This window comes from Medicago sativa, chromosome 7 (assembly GCF_051527215.1).
Source record: "Medicago sativa cultivar Bolivia chromosome 7, Bolivia_mono, whole genome shotgun sequence".
Classification (NCBI taxonomy): Eukaryota; Viridiplantae; Streptophyta; class Magnoliopsida; order Fabales; family Fabaceae; genus Medicago; species Medicago sativa.
The window spans coordinates 99491435-99519392 of record NC_140755.1 but is presented as its reverse complement, the minus strand read 5'-3'; the positions used below and the strand labels follow the sequence as shown (position 1 = coordinate 99519392).

Here is a 27958-nt window from a genome sequence, read left to right as displayed (position 1 = left end):
ATTAAAAAAGAAGGTAACTATAAGTGAGGATAGTAGTTACTTTACTTCTTGTCTTGTCTTGATAGTTGAAGCAAAGCAAATCGAATGAATAATGGCGCTCACATCCTCTATTCGATTTGCCTCTACTGTTCTTTTCCCATTAACCCCTGCTTCTTCTTCTTTCTCTTCTTCTCACCCTCACACTCTTTCTTTTGCTTCACCCTCTTCCCGCTTCTCCTGGTAAGCTATTTTCTTTTCTTAACCGTTATTACACAATTTTGTGAATTTTCATTTCTCTCTAGCAATATGTATCATTTTTTTTTTATGAAATTATGTATTCTTGTTTTTTCTATTGGGTTTTAGCAATTGAGCACACACTGGTTATGACTTTTCTATCAAGTGGATTAAACCCTACTTTGATTTGCAGGAAATTGGGAGGAAGTAGAAACGTTACTCAAAAATCTGATTTGAAGGCGAAGGCTGTTTATGTTAATGATTTTTTGGCCTCCGAGACCGACAAGAATTTAAGTCATGGAATTTGGTCTATCAGGTGTTTTAATTTCTCTTGTTAATTTGTTATAGGTTCCACAAGGTGTAGAATTGATTATGACATGTTTGGTTGCCAAGTAGAATTGATTTTCCCTCCTAAATTGATACTACTTGAAGCTATGATCTGTAACTTTTGATTCTATAATTGATTTTACAATTTATTCTTAGTTTCAAATTTATTGTTCAACCCATTTTTACATAAACATATACAAACATAAATCACTTTACATTCAACTCACTTTTAGGCAGAATCAACTTTACAAATCAATTTTTGTCACTGCAGAAGCATATACTAAGTTTTAACTTTGTCTCGTATATTGACTTTGCCTTTGAATGTCTTTGAAGGGAAGATTTGCAAGTCCCGTCTTCTCCTTATTTCACTGTACATGCACAAGGACAAGGACCACCACCAATGGTGCAGGAGCGTTTCCAGAGTGTTATCAGTCAGCTTTTCCAATATGCAGGTCTTTCTTAGGGAATAATATGTTTTTGGATCACTAATAATATGCTTTTGGTATTTAGATTATTAATAATTAATATGTTTTTGATACTTAGAGAATAGTACGTTGTGGAGGACCGGTTGATGATGATATGGCCAACATCATAGTTTCTCAGCTTCTTTACCTTGATGCCGTGGATCCTAGCAAGGCATGTTCTTCATCTTTTTGTTAAAAAGCTCATGGTTTATCTTTATATGCCTTGGTCCATGCAAAACCATACATTTGCATTTCTTGAAGATGTCATTGAATACTTTTATTTTTTTTTCCCTCGTTTTCTTTATATGAATGTTACCCTGAGTCTGTCTTTAATATTTCCAAGTATTTATTAAGCTCAATTTTTTGTAATAGAAGCTCATAATCAACTACTAATTTTGTGATATCTTGATCAGGATATTGTCATGTATGTAAATTCTCCAGGAGGATCAGTTACAGCTGGTAATAATTATTTTTTGTTAATCTTCCTTACATTTGTTTTATTTTATTCAATCTATGGGTAGACTTTAAAAAAAGGAAATGTAATATTTTATTCAAAGGACTGATGCGCTAAACTTATGTTTTTGCTAGGGATGGCGATATTTGATACTATGAGGCACATTCGACCTGATGTGTCCACTGTTTGTATTGGATTAGCAGCAAGGTAAGCTTTAAAGATTACCTTAATTCTCTCCCTTTACCATCTGCAAAAGCTGTCATTTGAATGTTTCGATCTTGTTTTTGTATCAGCAGAACTTGGAACTTGTTACCAAGTTCTGTTGAATGCTAGGAGAAATAATATATTAATTATTTATTGTCTTAAGACCCTTCCTTCCTCACCGTAATTGTGGGTGTGATGTTCTTCTGATGATGTGTGATGTAATGGTTTCTGCAATATAGGTTTCTTGATAGCATTATTATTATGGCACTGAAATTGATTGATAGTTTGTTGCATGCTTGATACTATTGGTTTAATTAAATCTTTTAAACATCCATACCATACTAATATTGTGTATATCTATGAAGCACGGACTCTGACACGGACACTGCGACACGACACGACACGGACACCGCGACACCGCTGATGTAAAAAATATAGGACACCGACACCGTTACATATATGTTAATTTATTTAAAGACGGTCTAAAATATAAACTAAAATACATATATAAACATCTAACTTGAGCAATTTATGTCATTAGAAAAAGTTCTACAATAAGATATCATAGTATTTAACCTTTATTAATTAATCTACTGTCAAAAAAGCTAAAAATGATATAATCAACTATAATGTCTATAATCCATAATTGATCAACATTTCTCAAAAGATATGTAACTCTTGTATCTATGGTGTGCGGAAGCAAGAGAGAAAAAAAATTGTTTTAGATATTTATCTGGGTTGTCCGACACGGCTCGTATGAGTGTTACACAGGTGTCGGACACCAATCGTAGGAGTGTCGAAGTAAAGAAAAAAACAATTATTTATGACACCGGTTCGACACGTGTCGTACGGGTGTCATAGGAGTGTCGGACACCGACGCGTGTCGGACACCGCGACACGCCTAATCCTAGAATGTGTTTGTGCTTCATAGGTGTATATATTTGACATTTTCGCAATCAGCATGGGTGCTTTTCTGCTAAGCGCCGGGACCAATGGTAATGATTCCCTTAACTTGCAATACTGTTTTGGTCCTCGGTTTTTATGTTTTAGGAGTTTTTCATTTCCCTAAAATTTGGGGTTTGTCGTATCTCTGTTTCCTCGATAAAAGAAAAAAACTTTGTCTAACATTATCTCTTCCTCGCTTCTGAAGGAAAGAGACACAGCTTGCCAAATTCAAGGATAATGATTCATCAACCGCTTGGTGGGTTTCAAGGAGGGCAAACTGACATAGATATTCAGGTATAAACCTCATCTTCCCATTTTGTTGTTTCTTTTTATTAGTTTATATACTTTGTTATTGAAAAATAAAACCTGATGACATGCTGTCATTACGTAATTTTTAGGACTTGTTGTGACATTTTGATAGAGTTCTCATGCAATTTATACTGTTCTGGAGTGCAAAAAACTTAAATATTGAAGTTTGTTCGAAGGAAATCGCGCCACGCCAATTTCAAGCCGTGCTGCGATTTTTGAAGCAAAATTACATCCTCCCTATTTGAGGGAAATCGCGGCACGCCTATATACATGGCGCGGCGCGATTTTGACGGGTCAGGCCCATGACTTCTATAAATACTGCACTCAAGCTGAAGAACAAGGGTTACGATTTTGGAGAGCAAAGTGCGATTTTGAGACATCGGAGACGGCTAGAAGGGCGATTTCTTCAACCTTTTACCAATTCATGTATGTTTTAATTATTTCATTGATTATGCTATTTGTAAACTCGATTATGAGTAGCTAAATCTCTTAGAGATTAGATCCGAGATGAATCTTTGTAACCCTAATTGACACATGTTGCTGTGAAACTCTATTTTGTTTATGAATTCAATTCTAGTTTATTCAATTCAATTGTTCTTAATGCTTTTTATATCTTGATCACATATAACTTGATTTCGTGAGAATGAATGACCACTGACCATGACTTTCAACTTAGACCTAATTGAATTGTTCTAATAAACAGGGTTAGTCTAGGAATAGATAATCGTTTGTTAGTGATAATAGGTTAACGTTCGGTAAAACCTTCAAGAATTATTAGACCACCTAAGGAATTAGGGGCTGTAGTTTAAGAAAAGGGTCCTAACTCAAGGGATTGATTAGGGCTAATTTGTTAATCATCGTAAACTAGAAGAGGGTTCATAACAAATAGGTGCAGTAGACCAATTAGGGGAACTTAGAGGATTCGACGGATCTGATCTCATCTTTCTCTCATATTTTCTTAATCAAATCTAATTTCTTTTATTTGATTTCATAAAATCAAACCAAATCTTCTGCCTAGTGGCAAACTAAAAATAAACTTTACACATCCTAATTATATAACGAAATTGAATTATTGAAGTTAAAAACAGTCCTCGTGGGATCGATATTTTTACTACTTCGATAGTATTTGGTGCACTTGCCAAACCTCTATCAAGTTTTTGGCGCCGTTGCCGGGGACTGTTGAATTATTTCAACAAGGCAATTACGTTATAATTTAGGGTTTTTGCAATTTAAATTTCTGTTTTTAATTTTTATTTTTCTGTTTTCATATTCACTTGATTACTTTGCGTTGTGCAGTGCTACTAAGGTATTTTGCTGTTTATGCAAGGTAAACAGAGCTCAGACGACTTAGAGTACGATCCGAAAATTGAAAGAACTGCTAGAGCACTTAGGAAAGCTGTCCGATCGCAAAGGTTAGCTCAGTCCGTTCCACCGGGTGTTCGAGAACAAATACCGGAGCCACTCTCAACTGAATCTGAAACGATCTCTTCTCCTAAATCTGCAACTATGGAAGGAGAAGGAGTTGTACCACCGAGACCTAAGCTAGGAGACTACGGATTAGCCACTCATCGCGGTCAACTGACCCATACTTTTCAACCAGCTAACCCCGTAGCTTTCGACATCAAGACAACTGTCCTCAACGGTTTGAGGGACAAGCAATTCGATGGGACTGAAGCTATGTGTCCTCATGAACACTTGAGCCGCTTTGCTGAAACCTGCGAGTTTTGTGTGCAACCAGCCACCGTGACGGAAGCACAAAAGAAACTAAGGCTATTTCCTTTCACCTTGACGGGAAGAGCAAAAGATTGGTTGCTAACAATACCAAACGGGACTGTCCAAACATGGGAAGAGTTAGAGCTGAAGTTCTTGGAGAAATATTTCCCTATGTCTAAGTATTGGGACAAGAAGATGGAGATCTCTAACTTCAAGCAAGGAGAAGGTGAATCATTGTATGATGCTTGGGAGCGATTCAATTTGCTTCTTAAGAGGTGCCCTAATCATGAGTTCACCGAGAAACAATACCTCCAAATCTTCACTGAGGGGGTAACACCAAACACTAGAATGTTCTTAGATGCTTCCGCGGGAGGTAGTCTCAAGAGCAAAACTGATCATGAAGTCCAAGCTTTAATTGAGAACATGGCTGGAAATGAGTATCGTGCTGAAGCTAAGAAGAAATAAAGAGGAGTGTTTGGGGTGAGTGAACAAACTGCTATCCTTGCTAACCAAGCAGCTATGAACAAACAAATCGAAGCTCTAACTAAGGAGTTTCAAGGCTTCACTTTGGCTCATAAGCAACAACAAGTGGCTGCAATCAAGTGTGACTTATGTGGTGAAGAACATCCCAACGGTGAATGTGTTCCAGAAGGATCAAGTGAAGAAGCTAACTTCATGGGAGGTTATCAAAGGCTGAATCAATACTACAATTCAGGCATCAATAAGCATCCAAATCTAAGCTACTCAAATAACAATGCTTTGAACTCTCAGATGCTCACTCCTCCTCAACAACAACAAAGGAAGCCATCAGCTCTTGAGGAAACTATGATGAACTTCATGAAGATGACTCAAGGCAACTTTGAAGAGATGAAGAAGAGTCAAGAAGCTGAAAGAAAGAACAATGAAGCTTCTAGAAAAATGCTTGAAACTCAACTGGGGCAATTAGTTAAGCAATTGGCTGAACAAAACAAAGGCGGATTCTCAGGTAACACTAAAGACAACCCTAAGAATGAGTCTTGTAATGCTATTGAATTGAGGAGCAAAAAGGTTTTGACACCTTTAGTTCCAAAAGCTCCAAAGAAGGTTGATGATGTAGTTGAGGTGGAGGAGAATGATGTAGTTGAAAAAAATGATGAGGGTGAAGTTGAAAAAGAAGATGATCATGGAGTAGTTGAAAAAGAAAGGAAGAAAAAAATAGAGGGAGAAAAAAGTGAGAAGTTAATTGATGAAGATTCAATCTTGAGGAAGACGAAGAGTCAAATATTGAAGGATGGAAACAAACCACAAGTTATTCCATCATATGTGAAGCTTCCATACCCTCACCTTTCAAAGAAGAAATAAAAGGATGAAGGTCAATTCAAGAAGTTCATGCAACTTTTCTCACAACTTCAGGTGAATATTCCTTTCGGTGAAGCTCTCGATCAAATGCCGTTGTATGCTAAATTCATGAAAGACTTGTTGACTAAAAGAAGGAAGCCTAAGGATGATGAGAACATAGCACTTTCTGAGAATTGTAGTGCTATTCTTCAAAAGAAGCTGCCACCTAAGCTGAAGGATCCTGGTGCATTTACTATCCCTTGTTCAATTGGACCGGTAGACATTGGTAGAGCTTTATGTGACTTGGGAGCAAGTATCAACCTGATGCCTCTTTCAATGATGAAGAAGCTTAAGTGTGGGGAACCAAAACCAACAAGAATGACCATTACTTTAGCTGATCGGTCAATCTCCTATCCTTTCGGTGTACTTGAAGATGTGCTAGTCAAGGTTAATGACTTGGTGTTTCCAGCAGATTTTGTGATCTTAGATATGGCTGAAGATGAGGATATGCCACTCATTCTAGGAAGACCTTTCCTTGCAACTGGCCGTGTTTTGATTGACATTGAGAAAGGAGAGCTAATGTTGAGATTCCATAAGGAGCAAGTAGTGTTTAATATATTTGAGGCCATGAAGCACAAAGATGAAAATCCCAAGTGTTACCGGATTGACATTGTTGAAGAAATAGTTAAAGATGACTCTTGTGAACATCAACCAACACACCCTCTTGAACGTGCAATTGTGAATTCTATAGCAAGATGTGGAGATGATGAAGATCTTGAAGTAAGCGATTGTGTGAAGCAACTAGAAGCAAGCAAGCAAGAGTTGGGTCCGGTAAAAATAGAAGAATTAATGGGTAAGTACTCTATGGATGCTCCTATTTTGAGTGGAGAAGGAGAGAAAAATCCAGAATTAAAAGAACTCCCTTCTCACTTGAAATATGTTTTTCTCACTAAGGATGCCTCTAAACCAGTAATCATCAGCAATACCTTGACACCTTTGGAAGAAGAAAAATTAATGAGGGTGTTAAGAGACAATCAAGGAGCTTTGGGGTGGAACATTTCTGATTTGAAGGGTATTAGTCCAGCTTATTGCATGCATAAAATACACATGGAGGCTGAATACAAACCGGTGGTTCAACCTCAAAGGAGACTGAACCCAACAATGAAGGAAGTGGTGAAGAAAGAGGTGCTGAAGTTACTAGATGCAGGTATGATCTACCCTATCTCAGATAGCTCATGGGTAAGTCCAGTTCATGTGGTACCAAAAAAAGGAGGAATGACGGTGGTAGCAAATGAAAAAAATGAATTGATACCTACCCGCACCGTCACTGGTTGGAGAATGTGTATAGACTACCGGAGGTTGAATACCGCAACAAGAAAGGACCACTTTCCATTACCATTCATGGATCAAATGATCGAGAGATTGGCTGGCCAAGCCTTTTATTCCTTCTTGGATGGGTATTCGGGGTATAATCAAATTGCAGTGGCTCCGGAGGATCAAGAAAAGACTGCCTTCACTTGTCCATTTGGAGTGTTTGCTTATCGAAGGATGCCCTTTGGGCTGTGTAATGCGCCGGCAACCTTTCAAAGGTGCATGCTTTCCATCTTCTCTGATATGATAGAGAAGAACATTGAGGTATTTATGGACGACTTTTCTGTTTTTGGTAAGTCTTTTGATCAATGCTTGTTCCATTTAAATGCTGTACTTAAAAGATGCACCGAAACTAACCTTGTTTTGAATTGGGAAAAATGTCATTTTATGGTAACTGAAGGTATAGTTTTGGGGCATAAAATAAGTGCTAAAGGCATTGAGGTGGACCAAGCCAAGATAGAGGTTATAGAGAAACTTCCTCCACCCGTCAACGTTAAAGGAGTGAGGAGTTTCTTGGGGCATGCCGGTTTCTATCGGCGGTTCATAAAAGACTTTTCTAAAATTTCCAAACCCCTCTGTAACCTCTTGGTCAAAGAAAACGAGTTTAATTTTGATTCTGAATGTCTAAATGCTTTTTCTTTGATTAAAAACAAGTTGGTGACTGCACCAATAATCATTGCACCTGATTGGGATTTACCTTTTGAACTTATGTGTGATGCAAGTGATTATGCTGTTGGTGCAGTCCTAGGCCAACGCAAGAACAAATTTTTTCATGCAATTTACTATGCAAGCAAGGTTTTAAATGAAAATCAAGTTAACTATTCCACAACTGAAAAGGAATTGCTTGCGGTAATCTTTGCATTGGAAAAATTTCGTTCTTATCTAATAGGCTCCAAAGTCATTGTTTTTACAGATCATGCAGCTCTCAAATATCTCTTAACTAAAGGGGATTCAAAGCCTCGACTGTTGAGGTGGATCCTATTATTGCAAGAATTTGATCTTGAAATTCGTGACAAGAAGGGAGTCGAGAACGTGGTAGCTGACCACCTCTCAAGGCTGGAGAATGATGAGGTGACAAAGAAGGAGAAGGCCATCAAGGCCGAGTTCCCCGATGAACAGCTGTTTGCTATTGGAGAAAGACCTTGGTTTGCTGACATGGCAAACTTTAAGGCCGGCAACATAGTTCCTGATGATCTGACCTACCCTCAGAGGAAAAAGTTCTTCAAAGATGCAAACCACTACTTGTGGGATGACCCATATCTGTTTAAGGTAGGTACTGACGGTTTGATTAGACGTTGTGTTGCAGGTGAGGAAGCACATAGTATCATGTGGCACTGCCATAGCTCAGCTTATGGAGGCCACCACAGTGGAGAAAGAACAGCTGCAAAAATTTTGCAAAGTGGATTCTGGTGGCCCACCCTTTTCAAAGATTGCCACGACTTTGTCACAAGATGTGACAGATGCCAAAGGACAGGTAACATATCAAAGAGGAATGAAATGCCCCTAAAAGGAATCATTGAAGTTGAACCATTTGATTGTTGGGGTATTGATTTTATGGGACCATTCCCTTCCTCTTACTCTTATCTCCATATTCTAGTCTGTGTTGATTATGTCACAAAGTGGGTTGAAGCGATACCATGTGTTGCTAATGATGCCAAAACGGTTGTCAACTTCCTTCAAAAGAATATTTTCACTAGGTTTGGAACCCCTAGAGTATTGATTAGTGATGGGGGGAAGCATTTTTGCAATAATTTTCTTGAAAATGTGCTCAAAAAGTATAACATTAAGCACAAAGTTGCAACTCCCTATCACCCACAAACTAGTGGTCAAGCAGAGGTTTCAAACCGACAGCTGAAACAAATTCTGGAGAAGACAGTTGCGTCAAATAGGAAAGATTTGTCTAGGAAACTAGATGACGCACTGTGGGCATATAGGACAGCCTTTAAGACCCATCTTGGGTTCTCACCCTATCAGTTAGTCTATGGGAAGGCATGTCATCTTCCAGTCGAGCTAGAACATAAAGCTTATTGGGCCATTAAGGCCTTAAATTTTGATCAAGTAGCCGCTGGTAAGAAAAGAATTTTGAAACTTAATGAACTTGAGGAGATGAGGCTCAGAGCGTATGAAAATGCGCTCATCTATAAAGCCAGGACAAAAAGGTATCATGACAAAAACTTAGTGCCTAGGGATATTAACTGTGGACAACTAGTTTTGTTGTATAATTCTAGGTTGAAGTTGTTTCCTGGGAAGCTCAAGTCAAAATGGTCTGGACCATTCTTGGTCAAAAGTGTGTCACCATATGGAGCTGTTGAACTAGTGACACCTGAAGGAGATCGAAGTTTCAAAGTAAATGGACAAAGAGTTAAACCATACTTAGGTGGCGACCTACCAAAAGGAAGGGTGGCACTCATTCTGAAGGACCTCTGAGGATCCTTAGCAGTCAAGCTAGTGACGATAAAGAAGCGCTGAGTGGGAGGCAACCCACTAGATTTACTTTGTTTTCAATTCATTTTCTTTATTTTCTTTTTAATGTCAAAGTCCATTGAACTTATTTCCCTATTGTAATTGCTCCTGCACTTGTTTATTATTAATGAATTTGTTTTGTTTCATTTGACCTATTCCAGTTTAGTAACAGTTGTTTGATGAAACGGTATTCCAAAAGTTCTAAAGGAGGGGTGACTTGATTCAAAGGCGAAGTGTACGGCGTTGCTAGGTAGTCACATACTCCCAGAAATCTCAGCCATAAGGTTCATTGCCAAATTTGTTTTTCAATTTACTTATATTTAGATTAGTTTTCCATGCAACTACATTTCTAGAACTTGCATTGTTTCTCTATTATTGATTGGTCTTTGTCAATTACACACTGAGGCAAAAGTGCTTGGTCCTGTGAGCCTTTTTGAAGCCTACCCTGTTTTAATTTGTTAAATTTATCCTTTCTTAACCAATTGTGAGCCGGTAGGATTAGAACTTTTTGTTCGGTGACAAACTACATTACAAGCCTAGAGACTTTTAGGACTTGTCCCTTAATATATTTTCTGAGTTAAGGCATTGTAGAATGTTGCTAAAGATTAAGTTTGGGGTTGCTATTGGAATTTGCAACCAACTAAGTTTGGGGTGGGGGTACTAGAGAATAAGAGAACAAAAATATGAAATTGACATGCAAAATACACACAAAAATGGTGTATCAAAAAAAAAAGAAGAGAAATTGAATGATGAAAAAGGGACAAAACATTGAAAATCCGAGTAACTTCAAACTCGATTGTCCCTAAATGTTAAAAATGTTCTCTAGTACCTTTGCATTGATTGTATTTCCACAAGGTGAATGAATGAAGGATTGAATTTTGTGCTTTAACTTCCGTAGGAATGCCTAACTCAAATTTTGTGTAGCCTACTTATCCAAATATATCCCACCTTCACCTAAGCCCCGTTATAACCCTAAAGACCTCAAAAGTGTGTAATGATATTGACTTTGATTGATGTTTAGAAACTTTTCAAGCGTATGGTAATATGTAGACCTGCATGTCGACTGGTAGAAGCCTATTTCAATTTGAATGCCTGGAGTTGTGAATTGGTGGATGCGAATAAGTCAAACTAGCTCATCTTTAGCTAGAAGGAGAATGAACTTTTGGGTACTATCGTTTTGTCAGGTAACTGTTATTTTACTGTCGTTTGTCACTGTTGCAAGCAAATTCCTTAAGGACAAGGAATGGTTTAAGTTTGGGGTTGTGATGACATGCTGTCATTACGTAATTTTTAGGACTTATTGTGACATTTTGATAGAGTTCTCATGCAATTTATACTGTTCTGGAGTGCAAAAAGCTTAAATATTGAAGTCTGTTCGAAGGAAATCGCGCCACGCCAATTTCAAGCCGTGCTGCGATTTTTGAAGCAAAATTACATCCTCCCTGTTTGAGGGAAATCGCGGAACGCCTATATACATGGCGCGGCGCGATTTTGACGGGTCAGGCCCATGACTTCTATAAATACTGCACTCAAGCTGAAGAACAAGGGTTACGATTTTGGAGAGCAATGTGCGATTTTGAGACATCGGAGACGGCTAGAAGGGCGATTTCTTCAATCTTTTACCAATTCATGTATGTTTTAATTATTTCATTGATTATGCTATTTGTAAACTCGATTATGAGTAGCTAAATCTCTTAGAGATTAGATCCGAGATGAATCTTTGTAACCCTAATTGACATATGTTGCTGTGAAACTCTATTTTGTTTATGAATTCAATTCTAGTTTATTCAATTCAATTGTTCTTAATGCTTTTTATATCTTGATCACATATACCTTGATTTCGTGAGAATGAATGACCACTGACCATGGCTTTCAACTTAGACCTAATTGAATTGTTCTAATAAACAGGGTTAGTCTAGGAATAGATAATCGTTTGCTAGTGATAATAGGTTAACGTTCGGTAAAACCTTCAAGAATTATTAGACCACCTAAGGAATTAGGGGCTGTAGTTTAAGAAGAGGGTCCTAACTCAAGGGATTGATTAGGGCTAATTTGTTAATCATCGTAAACTAGAAGAGGGTTCATAACAAATAGGTGCAGTAGACCAATTAGGGGAACTTAGAGGATTCGACGGATCTGATCTCATCTTTCTCTCATATTTTCTTAATCAAATCTAATTTCTTTTATTTGATTTCATAAAATCAAACCAAATCTTCTGCCTAGTGGCAAACTAAAAATAAACTTTACACATCCTAATTATATAACGAAATTGAATTATTGAAGTTAAAAACAGTCCTCGTGGGATCGATATTTTTACTACTTCGATAATATTTGGTGCACTTGCCAAACCTCTATCAAAACCCATCTAGATAGTTGAAATTGAACAAGTATTATGGGTTCTAGAATTTAAATCTGTCTGATTGAGGTTCATGAAAATCCATGGATAGATGTGCATTGTGCTTATGTTATCAATGGACCAAATTGGTCTTCGGTGTAAAGAAGGAAAATCCTTACCGAGAAATGGCTTATTCTGTTGTGGTTATATCTCATATGAAGTTTTATCCTTTGGTTCAAATATCAACTCTTGAGGTGTGGTTTTAGTATAAATGCCAAGGGGAGCCAAAAATATAGAATATGAAATTATGATTAAACCTTTCAATTTTTTCTTTTATTATATGAAAATTTTATTCATCTGATTTAAAAAATCAAATAAATATATGAAAGAGTACATAAAGTAAATTACAAAGTTGGGGGATTTCATGGAATGTGTATCCCCTTCACCCCACCTGTGTTGAGTAACGGGTTAAGGTGCTAGTTACATCTTGCTCTTGGATATGTTCAATTGATGATGTTTTTGCATTTTCACCTACTAAACTCATGAAAATCTCAATTTAGCAGTCTAATCTTTCATTCATCAGATGAAATAATCCAATCTAGTATTAAATCAGTTTCTGGTATACATGGGAATACAAAATCAGTAAAAGCGGACCTAAAGTCCAATTTTCTGTACCATTCCTTATCATTGTATTGTTAGGTTTTAGTAGCACTTTAGTCAGATTGCCTTCCGCTTTGTTTTCTTCGACATCTCACAATTCACAAATAGTAATGTCACCTATGGCTTCATCAAAGGAGGACATAATGGATTTTCTAGTTTTCTTGCTTTTGCTTTGTTTTCTTCGACATCTCACAATTCACAAATAGTAATATCACCTATGGCTTCATCAAAGGAGGACATAATGGATTTTTCTAGTTTTCTTGCTTTTTTTAAGTATGACAAATTCTTTTTAGATAAAACTAATTATTAGTCATAATCCTCAGGCAAATGAAATGCTGCACCATAAGGCTAACTTGAATGGGTATCTGTCCTATCAAACTGGTCAAAGTTTAGAGAAGATCAACCAGGATACCGACCGTGATTTTTTCATGAGTGCAAAAGAAGCCAAAGAGTATGGACTCATAGACGGTGTCATCACAAATCCCCTCAAAGCTCTCCAGCCATTAGCATCTGCAGCCAAAGTTAATGATAGGGCTAGCGTTTGAACATGAGAGAGACTGCTGCTTCATTTTGAGTGAACCGTAGGGTTAAGTAAGAATGATCAATCTTCCCATGTTGATATCCATGTGAAATTGTGCCCGAAAGTTGAGGTAAAAATGAACACAGGATGTTTTTTTCCCGTTCAAATTTTCATGATTTTTTGTTCTTCTGTGATCATAAGTCATCCATATAGTGAAATTGGATTATTTTTTTTATATACATATTTTTTGGCATTTTGACTTCATTACTTGATTGGTACTGTCCCAAAATGCTACTGGTGAAGGAGTGCTAACAACGCACTCTCTAACACTCAATCTCTCATTAGATGAAATTAACGTGGATTGCACACTTTTGAAATGGATTTCACATAAAGTGACGAGATATAGATTTATTTTACCCAATAAAAGAGTGAATATTTTTTTAGAGCAATAAGAGAGTGAGTGTCGGCTGCGTTAATTTTAAATTGATTTAAAATGCCGGTATCTCAAACTTAAACTTGTGTTTTTTGAAAGAAAAAAAAAAATCTACTTTATCCAACTCAGTTTTTTTTTTTTGTTATACACCAAGTTCACTTTTTGCAAATCTTACACCTTTTTTCTTTTTATTCATAACACAACCAAATAAAGTTAGTGTTTTTTGGTTAAATCAAGTAGACATGATTAGGATATGAATGTAGAAATAATAGACACAAACAAATTAGTAGTCATATCAGCATCATAGAAAGGATAACAGTCACATGTCTCTTTTTAAAAATGAAGGTTCTTAAAAAGACTAATAATGCAGACAAACAGAACGTAATTTGGTAAAAAAAGAACCTTAAAAATCATTATGTTACAAACCCGTAATTTAAAAGAAGACATGTATATTGTACCAAAACAAAAGGAAGACATATACAATTTTACCTAAATTAGAGTGGCATAGACTTTTTCAAAGCTTTATCTATGTTGCTCCATACATTTACGATAATGGCAACAAAGGTGAGCACTCAACTCAAGAATCATGACAGCAAAATATATAAACAAAACATGTCACGATTGCCAAAAAAATGCAACACTTTCTCCTTCATCCATCATATGAGGCACCCAAGAAAAGTAAAACCTCGTTCTACTGAGTGCTGCAAAATGTAAATGTGAATACAAAGCACTAAAACGCGTGAACCTCGTGGTATCTTTTACTAGAAAAAAAAATATACTATATCAGCCTAGTTATGATCTAGTTTAAAATGATTCTCTACCATTTGAATTAACTTTTTATATGAGAGCACCAAAATAAATGTATATTACAGATTTTTTAGTTTTTAATGTATTCTCAATGCATAAATTTTTATTTATAAGAATCAAAGATCGAATTTCTGATCAGACGTTTAAAAGACTCTAGGCGTTTATCACTTAGACCTACACAAATTCGATATAAACCATTGATTGTGAAACATCATTCAAAAGTTACACGCAATCATTCAAGATTTCTCAAAAGATTGATTTTGGGTGCGTTTGTTTTGGATTTTTTCCAAAAAAAATCTATTTTTTCCTTAAAAAAAATCATTTTTTTCATTTTTAAGTGTTTGTTTTGGATTTTTAGAAAAATCATTTTATCAAAAAAATCTATTTTGATCCTAAAATGAAAAGCTATTAGGGGTGCGTTTGTTTCAGCTTTAAAAAAAATAGATTTTATGTTAAAAGAATCTAGAGATTTTTTTTTAGAGATTTTAAAAAAAATCTGAAGTTATTTTTGTTTGTCTACTACCCATAAAAATCCATTTTTTCTAAAAAATGAGTTTTAACTTGTACATGCGTTACCTCCTTGTTGTTGAAAAAAAATAGATTTTGAGAAAAGCTAATCCTAATAGCTTTTCATTTTAGGATCAAAATAGATTTTTTTGATAAAATGATTTTTCTAAAAATCCAAAACAAACACTTAAAAATGAAAAAAATGATTTTTTTTAAGGAAAAAATAGATTTTTTTTGGAAAAAATCCAAAACAAACGCACCCTAGGATTAGCTTTTCTCAAAATCTATTTTTTTTCAACAACAAGGAGGTAACGCATGTACAAGTTAAAACTCATTTTTTAGAAAAAATGGATTTTTATGGGTAGTAGACAAACAAAAATAACTTCAGATTTTTTTTAAAATCTCTAAAAAAAAATCTCTAGATTCTTTTAACATAAAATCTATTTTTTTTAAAGCTGAAACAAACGCACCCTTTGTCTACCACTAATTTCTTCTCACCACGGCATAGCTTCGAACTACACGCATTCATGTGTATGGACTATCCATTGCAAAACTTTAAATTGCAGGCGCAGTTACCTCATAATTTTAATATTATTGATAATCACAGGTGTGTATGATATAATCTCAACTGCTGTTGCATTACAACTGTGGAGACATAAAAAATCTTAACTTAGCGCATATATTGTGTGTAAGTATAACGTAGTATTGCGTGTCGGTATGGGATGGATATATAAATAAAGGAGGGAAATAGAAAGATGCCAAATTTAAAAGCTACCTGAAATTGATATGTGGGATGTTTGTAGCATGCCATATATGAACAATACATTTTTGTTACATTCTTCTAGACAACAGACACATAAAAAATACACTTGAATCAATCAAGAAGGGGCAACAGGAATCCTTTCATCAGAAAAAATGCTCCTCGTAAAGTGCAAAATAGATGAAGACATAGGTAACTCCTCAAGTTCATCGAAAAAATCAAGTTCTTCTGATTTAGATGCTGACAAATTCTTTAACTGTGCATAGCAGAGTGGCTCTTCCTCTAAGAGAAGATCTATTTTGTCAATGTGGCTTTTTTCCATATTTACTTTGAAAGGATCTTCTTGGTCTATAATGATGTCCTCTGAGCAGTGTGTTGGAGATTGTAAGTAATGAAAATTTTCTTCATTTGTAACTTGATCACTACTCACAGTGCTCTTATTACTGTTAATTTCCTCTTCTATCTGTTTCTGTTCTTGGTTTTCTTCCTTAGAAGTAACTGGGAGATCTTTGGTTGTTTCGGTTTCGGATTCTTTTGGTCGTTGAGCTAAATTTGTGGTGGAGGAGGAGAGGGCTGTGGGATCTGGATGGTTATGTGTTGAAGTATAGGTGATGATGAGCAATGAAGCATCTGTGCTGCTTCTCTCTACTTGTTTTTTGGCTGAACAGCCCTTGCATGTGCTGCACCTATAATATCCCCTGTAGATTTGTACCAACATTAAACAAACTGCAATAGGAAGTGCTAACACAAACACCGGACACGATACTAATATTGACAAGTCTCGACACCAATATTAATTTGAGAAAATGAAATTTTTGAATATAACCACATGTGGTTCTTATACAAAATATCATAAAAACTTGAGTTGGAAATGTTCTAATTACAAGAATGCTGTCTTACATGCAAGATCTTAAAACATCTCTAAGGCCAATTTCTATGAGTAATTGTCCTTATATCAAGACATGGCTTAAATTTAGCATGTATATTAACTGTGTATTTGAAACAGTTTGTTTTGTATTTTTGTGACCAAGCTTGTATTAGTATTGTGTATAAGCTGAATGAATCAGTTTGTTTTGTATTTGAGTCACATTAAGAAACCTCTTTGGATTCTCTTGCCACTTGGACCACAGGTTCAGTGACTCTAGTTGGATAAATTAATATACCCCTATTGATTCTGTCAGAATATATTTCTATGAATAGTTGTAACTAAAAAGAGATATGAGGCAATAAATCGATCATTTTTGTTATTTTGTTCATAAAAAAAAGAACAAATTATCACATCATAATATATGAAAGTTCATAAAAACAAGCATCGCACTTCAGATTAAATGAATGTCCGGTGTCCGACCGACACCGTCACTGACATACCACCAACACATGTAGTGACATTCAATCATTTTAATTTTCTTAAATTATGAACGATGTTTGTAAATGTTAGTGTCAGTGTCGTCTTCGGTGTCCATATATGTGATTCAATTAATGAACATCATCATGATGATTATCATATCTAGTGGAAAGAATGCACACCTTGGATATGGAGAGCCTTTGATTGGTTTTTGTCCATATTTCCTCCAAGACCAAAAATCTGAAGGAAGTCCTTCATTCTTCACCTTGCTAACATTCTCTCCAATCCTCACAGTCACAACCGTTTTCTCAACCATTTTCCTGAGACATGCACAACATATATAAAACATGCAAGCTAGCTAGAAACATCACTACTTTACCAAAAATTATAAAATTTAAAAACATGCTTGTAACCAAACCAAATATCAGAACTCTATGTTCTAAGCAAAACTCACCGTTTCTTAGATACTTGAGATTCTGGTTTGAGCTCTAAAGATGTTTCTGACTCAAGTTTGGGGGAGGCATTACTGTCCATAGCCACCTTAAATTCAATGATTTCTTGCTGCTGCAATTGTGATCTGAGATTTTTAGATTTAAGAGGAAAATATGAAGTTAAATATATTAGATAGAGAAATAATTAATAGAGTAGCTAGGGAGGGAGAAGGAGAATGAATAGATAATGGCAAATTAAGTGAGCAAGTTGTTATGTCTCTCTTTTCTTTTCATTCATTTAATATAAAAGCAGGGAACAACTATGCACGTATCAATGCCACCAGCCCCCAGCAACCCCACCTTGCAAATTGCAATATAATAATACCATCAATCACATTTATACGTTATTATCAATCACTTCTTTAACTTATCTACTTATGCTTAATAAATTTTGGATATTGTATTTTAAATACTTCACCTATACATTATAAAAATAAGGTGGCTAATTGCTACTCACAGTGCAATTTTTTTACACGTACAACTAATCAAATCACATCACAATATCATTTTATTTTGTTTTAGGATAAAATTTTCCTTTTTTTTTTACAAGAATAGGCATAATGCATTTCATTTATAATAATAGATTTAATACATTTTTTTTAAAGAAGATTTGATACATTGTGAAATGTTGGAATAAATGTAGAATCTAATTTTCGACAAAGCCACCTAAACTATAAACAACTTCGTTTGTTTGTCTTTTACAATAATATTTTGGTGACTAGAGTTTCTTCAAGTGCTAATACACTAAGGTAAAATAAATTAAAAATTAAATTTACTTTAAAATAATAAAATATAGAAAAAATAACATGACATTAAACAATTGGATGATGAGGATAATTTTAAGTATCATATTAATAAAGCTCAAGAGCATCAAATAATTTTTCATTATTTTATTATTTTAAAATATCTAGATAATGACGTGATTTGATGTATGTATAACAAAATTAGCACCAATAATGTATATTTTAAATCAAAAATAAATGTATTTATGAAGAAAAAAATTATATTTATAAAAATATGAATATCCCTTAAAAAAAGAATATGAATATAAGCATCACAGCCATAAATAATCAGATCCCAAAAAAAAAAAGCCATAAATAATGAGATATTTTCGGTGATAGCTGCACAAAGGGTGGGCCAGGGCCATCATTTCACTGTATAATGCAATGCTGCCACGTGGATTACGTATTCCTACATGAAATCAAACAAACATTGAAATCTCATTTTAGAGGAGAAGAGGAGCAACAATACATTGAAATCTCATTTTAGAGGAGATGATGACAACTTTGTTGACAATCTTGTTTTTCTCACTTCTTATTGGTCAAAAACAATGGAGAGAGAAAAAGGAAGAGAGACGATAACAACATCATGTGAGTATGAGAGAGAAAGTTGTTCAAAAGTTGTCAAAAATTGGTTGTCAAAATATCATTTCTCTTTTTCCTATTCTTCCCAGAGCAAATCAAACTTTTTTTTTGGTACAAAGCAAACTTTTTTGGTACAAAGCAAACTTATCAAATATCTTAATCTTAATATATATAAATGTTAGACAGTATGACTAGGGTTGGGAATAGGCCAGGCCGGCCTACAGGGGCCTACGGCCTGGCCTGTTTTGGCCTGGCCTGGCCTGGCCTGTTTAGTAGATAGGCCTAGGCTTAGGCTTTTTAAAAAGCCTGTTTAGTTAAATAGGCCAGGCTTAGGCTTCCAGAAAAGCCTGTTAAGCCTAATAGGCTGGCCTATTAATACTATTTATTAAAAAATGTTTTTTTATATTAAAATAATTGCATATATTAAAAATATAAATATCTTTTTCTCTATCTAGTAGTCCCATAATAGGCTTTGTTGTTATAGACTTTTAAGTAGGCTTTAATCTAGTTAAAATTTACTTGTAGTTAAATAGGCTTTTAAGTAGGCTTTAAGGCTTGTTTAGCTTATTTAGTAGGCTAAATGAACTATTTGATGGCCTTAATATAAAGTAGGCCTGTAAGTAGGCTTTCAGGCCAGTCCAGGCTTTTAAATAGGCCAGGCCAGGCCAAGAAAAACGGCCTATGATAGGCCATAGGCCAGGCTTAGGCCTGTAAATTTTTTCGTAGGCCAGGCTCAGGCCTATCAAAGCCTGGCCTGGCCTGGCCTATTCCCATCCCTAAGTATGACCTAACCCTAATCCCACCCTTTTTGGTGGATCTAAATATTTTTTATGAAAAAAAAGGTTTTTCAAGGATTCGAACCAGGTACCTCTTGGCTACAGGTACCTCTTGGCTACACTTTACAACTCTCCCCACTAAGTCACTTCCTTTTTGATTGAAATATTGTTGCTTCCAAAATTGATATACCACAGTAGTAAAACATTTTTTTAAAGACGCAAACGCCCTAGCGGTTCCTTTTCTCATGACAATTTCTTTTCATTTTTAATGGTTCCTTTATTGATGGCAGTATTTATTATTATTATTATTTTTTTTTTTTTTTGTTGTTGTTATTATTTTCTGTCGTTTACCACATAAAAGTTCCTTTTCATATTTCTTCTTATTTCAGTTACCACATAAAAGTTCATTTTCCTTTTCATTTTTATAGTATTAAATGCCCTTGCGGTTAGGATCAGTTTCTTGGTGTATGCTTACTACGTGTTACGATATTAAAGTTGTATTTTTAAAATTGTTGATAATTTGACTGATTCCGATGATAATTTTGTCAGCCTCTTTGTTTCTCATATATTATTACTTGAAGTTATTTATTCTGACTTTTTATTTGCAAAAATCACTACACTAGATTATAACATTACTTTGATTTCTCCCTCTGACTTTTCAAAAATGTTTACTATTTTCAATTTGTTTATTTTAGTTGTTCTTTTAACATGAATGTAATCGAATATGAAGATTGAGAAAAAAGAAATTCAAGAACACAACCTGGTAATATTATTTGGTAAGAAAATAAATTTAATAATTTAAATTAGTGTAATTTTTGCATTTTTTGTTGTTGTTTTTTGCAGTCGTTTCATAGGATAGTATTGAATGTACAATCAATATAATATTTATATACAAAACCCGTGCATTGCACGGGTTAGAGTCTAGTTATTAAGAAACTTGTCAAACTCGTACGTAGACCTGAAAAAAGGTAGGTAGATTTGACACGTAAAATTGACTCATACACTTGTATGAACCAGTAAAAATTTAAAATTGACTTCAAAAATACGTAAGTTACACATAAATGACATATATTTATAATAAAACATCAATTAACATAAAATTTTAAGTATAATTGATTTATTTTTAACGTAGAATATATATAGTTTATTTTACATATAATATATATAGTTTATTATTATGTCATGTTTATTTTACGTAGAATATTTATAGTTTTTTTGGTAGTGACCGGGGTTTGAACCCTTTTTGGTAGTGGCCGGGGTTTGAACCCCGGACCTTGCATATTTTATGCATTATCCCAACCAATTGAGCTAAGCTCACGAGGACAGAATATTTATAGTTTATTATGTCATGTTTATTTTACGTAGAATATATATAGTTTATTATTATGTCATGTTTATTTTACGTAGAATATTTATAGTTTATTATTATGTCATGTTTATTTTACTAATTTAATTTGTTTTTTTGTATTTCAGTTGCAAGCAGATCGTAAGATGACTGACATCTCGCACGGGAGGAAACTGAAGCTTTCTGTTTTGTCCCTTCTGTTGCCGGTAGATGATAACCCTTAGTTATGGGAACCGGTTGATAGATCGGGTTTAAGGCCCCTCCTTCTAGATGATGTTGCTTGTCTCCTAGGCATCCCACTGGATGACTGACCATCACATTGGATGATGTTGCTTGTCTCCTAGGCATCCCCGTCGCTGGACGACTCATTCAGGAGGAGGATTTAGATCATGACCATGCTGTAGATCTGTTGGTCACTCACCTTTTGTTTCCGGTGAAGGATGCGGTTGGGCAGGTGACTGATTTTGGTGCCTCTGTCTCTTACACGGCCCTGAAAGACCGTTATGACCACCTGTTGAACAGGTGTAACCATTTGCTGGGGGAGGATTTATCAGAGGAGGAGGAGCAGGAGCTGAGTCGTATTAGGCCCACCTGTGTCAAGGCGTTCTTGCTGCTCTTGCTTGGCTACATCCTTTTTGTCGTCAAGAACAGCAAAACCATTAGCTGCTGTGGATGCTTGCGATTCGGGATTTGTCTAACATAGGCATGTGGTCATGGGGCGCGATGGGACTTGCTTTCTTGTATGAGCAGCTGAATCTCAGACTCAAATGTTGGCTCAGTTGGTGGTTACATGAGCTTGCTTGTCGTAATATATTTTTTCTTCTTTTTTTAAGTTAAACGTAAATGTATAGTTTCTTATATGACACTCGTGTGCTGATATAGATTTATCTCTTTGTTTTTGCAGGGATGGGTTATAGGTCACTTCAGACATGTGGTTCCGAGGTCGAGATACCCAGATTACGACCGGGAGAACCCATATGTGGGTAGATGGAAACCTCAAAGGGGGTTTAAACATGCTGACCATTTCAGATGCTTGTTGGATTCGATGGAGCATTGTCATGTCACCTGGAGGCCGTACGAGCACCGACGAGACGTGACGCCTTTTCAGGACGCGTGCTGGTACTCCAGATGGATCATGGCCGGCAGACAGAGGATGGTGCGTCACTTGCCGGAGCGGGTGTTGAGGCAGTACGGACATGTTCAGAGGGTTCCCCGACCTCCTACTACGGTTATGCATCTTGCCCCAGCAGATGTGCCTGCTGCCTTCTTAGAAGCATTCAGATAGGTACATTAGGTGGTTCTACCGTGTATCACATCCTCTCGTCGTCAACCCTGCTTCAGAGCCTGACATTGTCATGTCGAGACCTATCTACCAGGATATTATTGTTGACCAGGAGTCGGCCAGACATCCTCCCGATCCATTGTAGGTCATCAGCAACATCAGAGGCAAAGTGGAGCATGCGATGCAAATTCCGGAGGTGGTTATCCACTCTTCTTCGGCATTTTGGAGGGCCTCCGTACCGATTATAGCATGTTTGAGCAGCAACCGGTTCCGAGCAGGAGGTCTAGGAGTCCGCAGGAGCAGCAGTAGGGTCTTTAGTTTATGACTTGTTTTTTTATGACTTTTTGGATGTTTGTAGTATTTTCTTGACATTTTGGTTGTACTACTTTTACATTTGCACGGTTGGGTTTATTTATGACATTTACGTTATTTTTTGTAAAAATTGTGTTTCTAAAATTATTCGTTCTCTAAATTATTCGTTCTGGTTGAATCAATGAATGGTTGTACCAAAATTATTATTGAATAATTGCATGTTCACTAAACAGGGAATGAAGGAACAAAGGCAGCAGCTACTGCTACTGCCACTACCAGTCTGATCTGCAGCGTGCATAGCACCAGCACCAGCGTGAGTTAACTCACGCTAGTGTTAAAACTAGCGTGACTTAACTCACGCTACACAAAGTATGTTTTGGTGAACTAGCGTGACTTAAGTTGCGTTTGGTTTGCACTAGCGTAAGTTAAGTCACGCTACTTGCGTTAAGTCACATACCATTTTGTACCAGCGCATGTTAAGTTGCATAAGGGTAAAAAGATAATTTACTTTGGGAATGAGCAAAACAGTTTGGGTAAAGAGCATAATTCTTGTGAAGTTCCCTTCGCTCTTGCCCTTGTGTTTGGCCCAACTGTTTGTTATGGGGCGATAGTCTGATTCAGAGATATTGCTGTAATCTAAACTGTAGTATTATTTGAATTTTGCTCTCCACCCAGCACAAATCACTCGCACCCTGCAGCCATTCCATTTTTACCCCTGCGCAAGTTAAGTCACGCTGCGCACCTTAACTTGCGCAAGGTATATTTTATGCGTGACTTAACATACGTTGCGCAAGTTAACTTGCGCGGCGTTAGTTAAGTCATTTAATCAGGTCATTCATTTTTTTCTATTTATTATACTTTATTACCAAATCAAATGACTGCATTTAAAGGGATGAATTGAATGCTTCCTAAAAGCACATTCAATCCTATATTTCTAATGTATCACAGAAAATTATTTGAAATGAAAAGAATCAAATAATTTTCTGTGATGGAACAAAAGATTTCGAATTTCTACTTCGAATAAAATTTTTTTTTCAAGGTAATTTTGTTATATTGCGTTATTTTATCCCGTTATTTTTCGTAATATAATTATGAGTTGATGTTGATTGAATGTATTATTGAATGAATGATGAAAATTCTGTTCTTGAATGAATGTATGAAAGAATGATTGAAAAAACAGGGAAAAAAGAGGTTTCTGCCTCTTCTGGTTGTATGCACAGAGTGTGCGTGAGTTAACTCACGCATGTACAATTTGGGTGCGTGAGTTAACTCACGCAGTATTAATGAGTACGCAAGTTAACTCACGCAGTGTTTAACACTTGCGTTACTTAAGTTGCGCAACACATGTTAACTAACGCATAGTATTACACTTGCGTTAGTTAACATGCGCAAGGGTAAATATGGAAGGGCTGCAGGGTGGGAGCAAAACGTGCTGGGTGGAGAGCAAAATTCGTATTATTTATATTTGTAACATTGTAACCTCTAATTTAGTTGTTTTGTAGTTGTAAGAGATAAACACGTTAAACCGCCGAATAACGTAGAAAACCCGATCATGTTTCATTTTTGTCATATATGTTTCATTTCATTATTCTTCTTTTACTAATTGTTGTTCTACCATAACCTATTTATTTATTTATTTACTTACTTACTTATGTCTCTTAATTTTTTTGTCCAGCCATTTGGCAAAGGAATTCTTCATGATGAAATATTTTTGGGCCGGCTACTTTAGATAGACCGGAAAGAGGTTGTATTCTTGGGCTCTAAGCCTCTTAAAATGATTGAGCAATCTATATGTTTTTGACAACAAAGGAAAAAAGATGAGAAGAAAGAAAAAGAAAATCGACCTAAAAATAGAAAGAAAAATAAATAATCTACCATTCTACCCCAACAAAGGACTCTCCACCTTTGTTTTACACCAACTCCCCACCATTCAAAATTTATCATCAGCTGCTGGTAGTTAAAACTTCAAGAGACATGAGATAGCTACTGCTGCTGACACTCAATCTCCATCCCAAGAGTTTCAGTCGTATGGTATATATACATATCCATGTAAGGTTAACAAATGACTTTTTTCATTAAGTTTCTTGTAGTTGTAAATCAATCACCACCCTATTTACATCAATATTGAAGTGCCTCCTCCTCTTCTTAAACTAGAAATCTATGAAATTATGGACTAACTTAAAAAATATGTAACATATTATTTTTATTTAAGTTTATTCTTCATATTATGGGTGTGGGTGTTTGGATGGGTTTTAAAACAAAAAATCATTTGAATCAAAGATTAAAAATAGCATGTAATTCGATTTGAATTGCTTCTTCAAAAAGTATGTTCCAATTTTGTGAAGTTCGGTTTGGATTGGATTAATTCTTTTAGTTTTCAATCGACACATAGTTATATATTAATATCATGTCAAAGTAGTTTTTTGTCGAATAACATTAACATATATCAAACTGTCAAAAAAAAAAAAAATAACATATATCAAATATAATATACTAAAAATTAATATTACGGAATATTTTAACAAACAACAATTATATTTGAAACATATTAAATAGCAAAAATCATATTACATATTAAACCAATAAATATTGTTCAAAAACAAAATCAAACTAACAAATATTATAGGAAAACTAAAAACAGCTAAAAAGTTACTATATTTCAAACTGATAATAAAATAAATAAATATTAAAAATTACATATCTAGTTAAGTTCTGTTTGATTTGATTTTAAAGTAAAAAACAATTCAAAATTTAATCCAAGCAATTTCACAAAAGACGATCCAATAGTATTAAATTTTGGTTTTCTATAGTTGTTTTCTTTATGGATTTATAGTTTTTATTAGATTAGTTTGGATATGAACACCCCTACTTATTAATTATGGAATAAGGATCCATCTTCTAATTATTCTATATTGAAAAATATATTATATTATAGTATTCAAAACACCCAAAAGATGAACTGTGGATGTGGCTAAATTGTTCTCCTGATCTGCCAAATTTGCAGCCAAAACAGCAATAAGAAACTATATGTAAATATACCTTCCATTGTATTTGTACCAAACTAACGCGCAAAAGATAAAAATGAGAATTAACAAACTTGATACAATATATATATATAAAATTCAATTAGTATATATATTCGTGGACACACACACATATATTGGTAGCTTAAGATTCAAAGACCACGTCCTAAAAACAAAACCTTAACTAAGGGACGTGGCAACCACCTTCAAATACCCTTTTCCGGCAACTAGTTGTTAAGTCACATATATACAGAGAAACCTTCAACGTTGAACTTCAAGTGTCTTCTTAATAAATCCTATGTATACATACATGTTAATTTGTCACATAGATAATAGAACCATATCAAGACAAATGGGTTTGGAACACAAAACCAAAAATCTCTTCCATTTGTTTGCATCTTCAATAACACCAAGAGAAATATTTTACTTCTTCACACACACACTTCTAAGCCTCTTCTTACCCCTCTCATTTCTTCTCCTAGCTAAACTCTCCGAAATTCAATACTATCTTCAACGCATTAATATTTGGCATCAAAAATATTATTACTTATCACCACAAAACTTTTCCTATATTTTAAAACTTGCCCTTCATATAAACCCTTTTATTCTCTACTTTCTAGTATTCATTATAAGCATATCTTCATTGATCCATGCCTTAACCAACAAAATTATAAATTTGAGTAATAATTCATCAACATCATCATGTTCAAGCAGCATTGTTCGACCTCGTCTTTATATTGCATGGATTCTCCTTTGTGTTTTCCAAGTTTGTGTTGGTTTAGGAATTGAAGGAAGCATTTTGGTTGGTTTATATGATTCTGAATCGTCTAGTTTTGGTGTTGAAAGGAGTTTCTTGAGCAGAGTGGTATTTTTATTGGGATTGCATGAAACAACAAGAGTTTGGTGTAGAATGGTTGTAAAGCCAGTGGTTGATGACACGGTTTTTGGGGGTGTAATTAGGAAAGAAAGATGGGTTGAGAAATTGGGTGTGGCTGTGTGTTTAGGAATTTTATGGTGGTGGAAATTGAGGGATGATGTTGAGAATTTGGTGGTTATGAGTGAGGCAAAGAAAGATCAATTGATGGATGTTGGAATTAATGATTTTGTTGGGTGGTGTTTGTATTATTTAACTGTAATAATTGGGATTGTAAAGGTTGTAAAGGGTCTTATGTGGATTTTGGCAATGATTTGTCCTTGTAGAAGGGAAATGGGGGTTTCTATGGTGGAACCTAGTGAGAATGATGACAAAGTATAAATCATTTTTTTATTCTACATTTTGTAAATCTTGTATACTCTATGCATAACTTCAAAAATCAATATTTGGAGTAAGACTGCAATGGACATTAAAACTCCAATGGTCTAATTGTATTTTTATTCTTTTCTCCTTATTTATTTTTTCCCCACTCTCCAATTTTTTCTTTCTCCTCTGTGGCCAGAAATATTAGCATTACCATATTGCATCTATAACTTCTCAAAATTATAATAAAGTTGGATTCAATACTATATTGACAAGTTTTATACGGAAATCCTCTAAAAAAAAAGGTTTTATACGGAAATATTTGCATTTACGATTTACAATACATACACCCAGTTTTTGTCAAAAAAAAATTAAAAAATACATGCACCCAGTCAAAAGAAAAAATAACAACCCATACACAAAGTATATGATTTTATAAAAGGGACTTTGGTGGGAGGGGATAGGAGCAAAAGAGAGAGAAATCCTCGTCTTTTTTAAAAAAGTGAATTTGCATAGAATGATAAATAATGACTTTTAATTAAAAAAATAATAATTTTAATAGTATTATTTTTTGTGGTGGCCGGGGTTTGAATCCAGACCTTGCATATTACCATACGTTGTCCCTACCAACTGAGCTAAACTCACAAGAACAATTTTAAGAGTATTATAAAAACATATGTTGAGTTTGAAGAATTTATCTAAGTCTTTTAAAATCTTTTAAAATCCTTCTCCTATAAAATTTTAAAGATCCTTTAAATTAGCGAGATTTTATATTATGAAGAAAAGAAAAATCAAAGCCCTTTCCTTTCAAATTTCTCTACAACTTCCACTTTCTTATCCCTTTTTTCTCAAACTCTCTCCTCTCTCAAATTCTCAAACAAATCCTAAGACAAGAAAAAAAGAACTAGATTGATACAAAAATTAAGATAAAGGTCTGTATAAAATTTTGCCTTTATATTTTTTAGGTCAAATAATGTTTTG

General features: G+C 35.0%; 3 protein-coding genes and 1 non-coding gene across 5 annotated transcripts; 2 read left to right on the top strand and 2 right to left on the bottom strand.

Moving 5' to 3' along the window:
• Nucleotides 1–50: 50 nt before the first annotated feature.
• LOC146911114 (ATP-dependent Clp protease proteolytic subunit 5, chloroplastic-like) lies at nt 51–13562 on the top strand. 2 transcript variants are annotated; one of them, XM_085730817.1, is made up of 9 exons: nt 51–219; nt 407–529; nt 874–988; nt 1084–1176; nt 1418–1463; nt 1593–1665; nt 2623–2657; nt 2813–2901; nt 13099–13562. In XM_085730817.1, exons 1-9 carry the CDS (start codon nt 92–94, stop codon nt 13318–13320), a joined length of 924 nt encoding a protein of 307 aa, XP_085586943.1. In that variant the 5' UTR covers nt 51–91; the 3' UTR covers nt 13321–13562. The 2 variants fall into 2 exon arrangements, with proteins under 2 accessions (XP_085586943.1, XP_085586944.1); XM_085730818.1 differs by having other exon boundaries at nt 874–992; nt 1091–1176.
• LOC146911115 (small nucleolar RNA R71) lies at nt 4816–4922 on the bottom strand. Its single transcript, XR_015020961.1, has one exon. It is a non-coding gene; the product is annotated as a small nucleolar RNA R71 (small nucleolar RNA).
• A 2236-nt stretch (nt 13563–15798) lies between the features above and the next one.
• On the bottom strand, nt 15799–17853 carry LOC146911113 (uncharacterized). Its single transcript, XM_085730815.1, has 3 exons — nt 17602–17853; nt 17330–17467; nt 15799–16500 (listed from the first exon to the last, which is right to left on the bottom strand). The coding sequence occupies exons 1-3, from the start codon at nt 17679–17681 to the stop codon at nt 15921–15923; spliced, it is 798 nt and encodes a 265-aa protein (XP_085586941.1). The 5' UTR covers nt 17682–17853; the 3' UTR covers nt 15799–15920.
• A 7877-nt stretch (nt 17854–25730) lies between these two features.
• LOC146911112 (uncharacterized) lies at nt 25731–27128 on the top strand. The gene has a single exon (XM_085727062.1). The coding sequence runs from the start codon at nt 26039–26041 to the stop codon at nt 26993–26995; it is 957 nt and encodes a 318-aa protein (XP_085583188.1). The 5' UTR covers nt 25731–26038; the 3' UTR covers nt 26996–27128.
• The last annotated feature ends 830 nt before the right edge of the window (nt 27129–27958 follow it).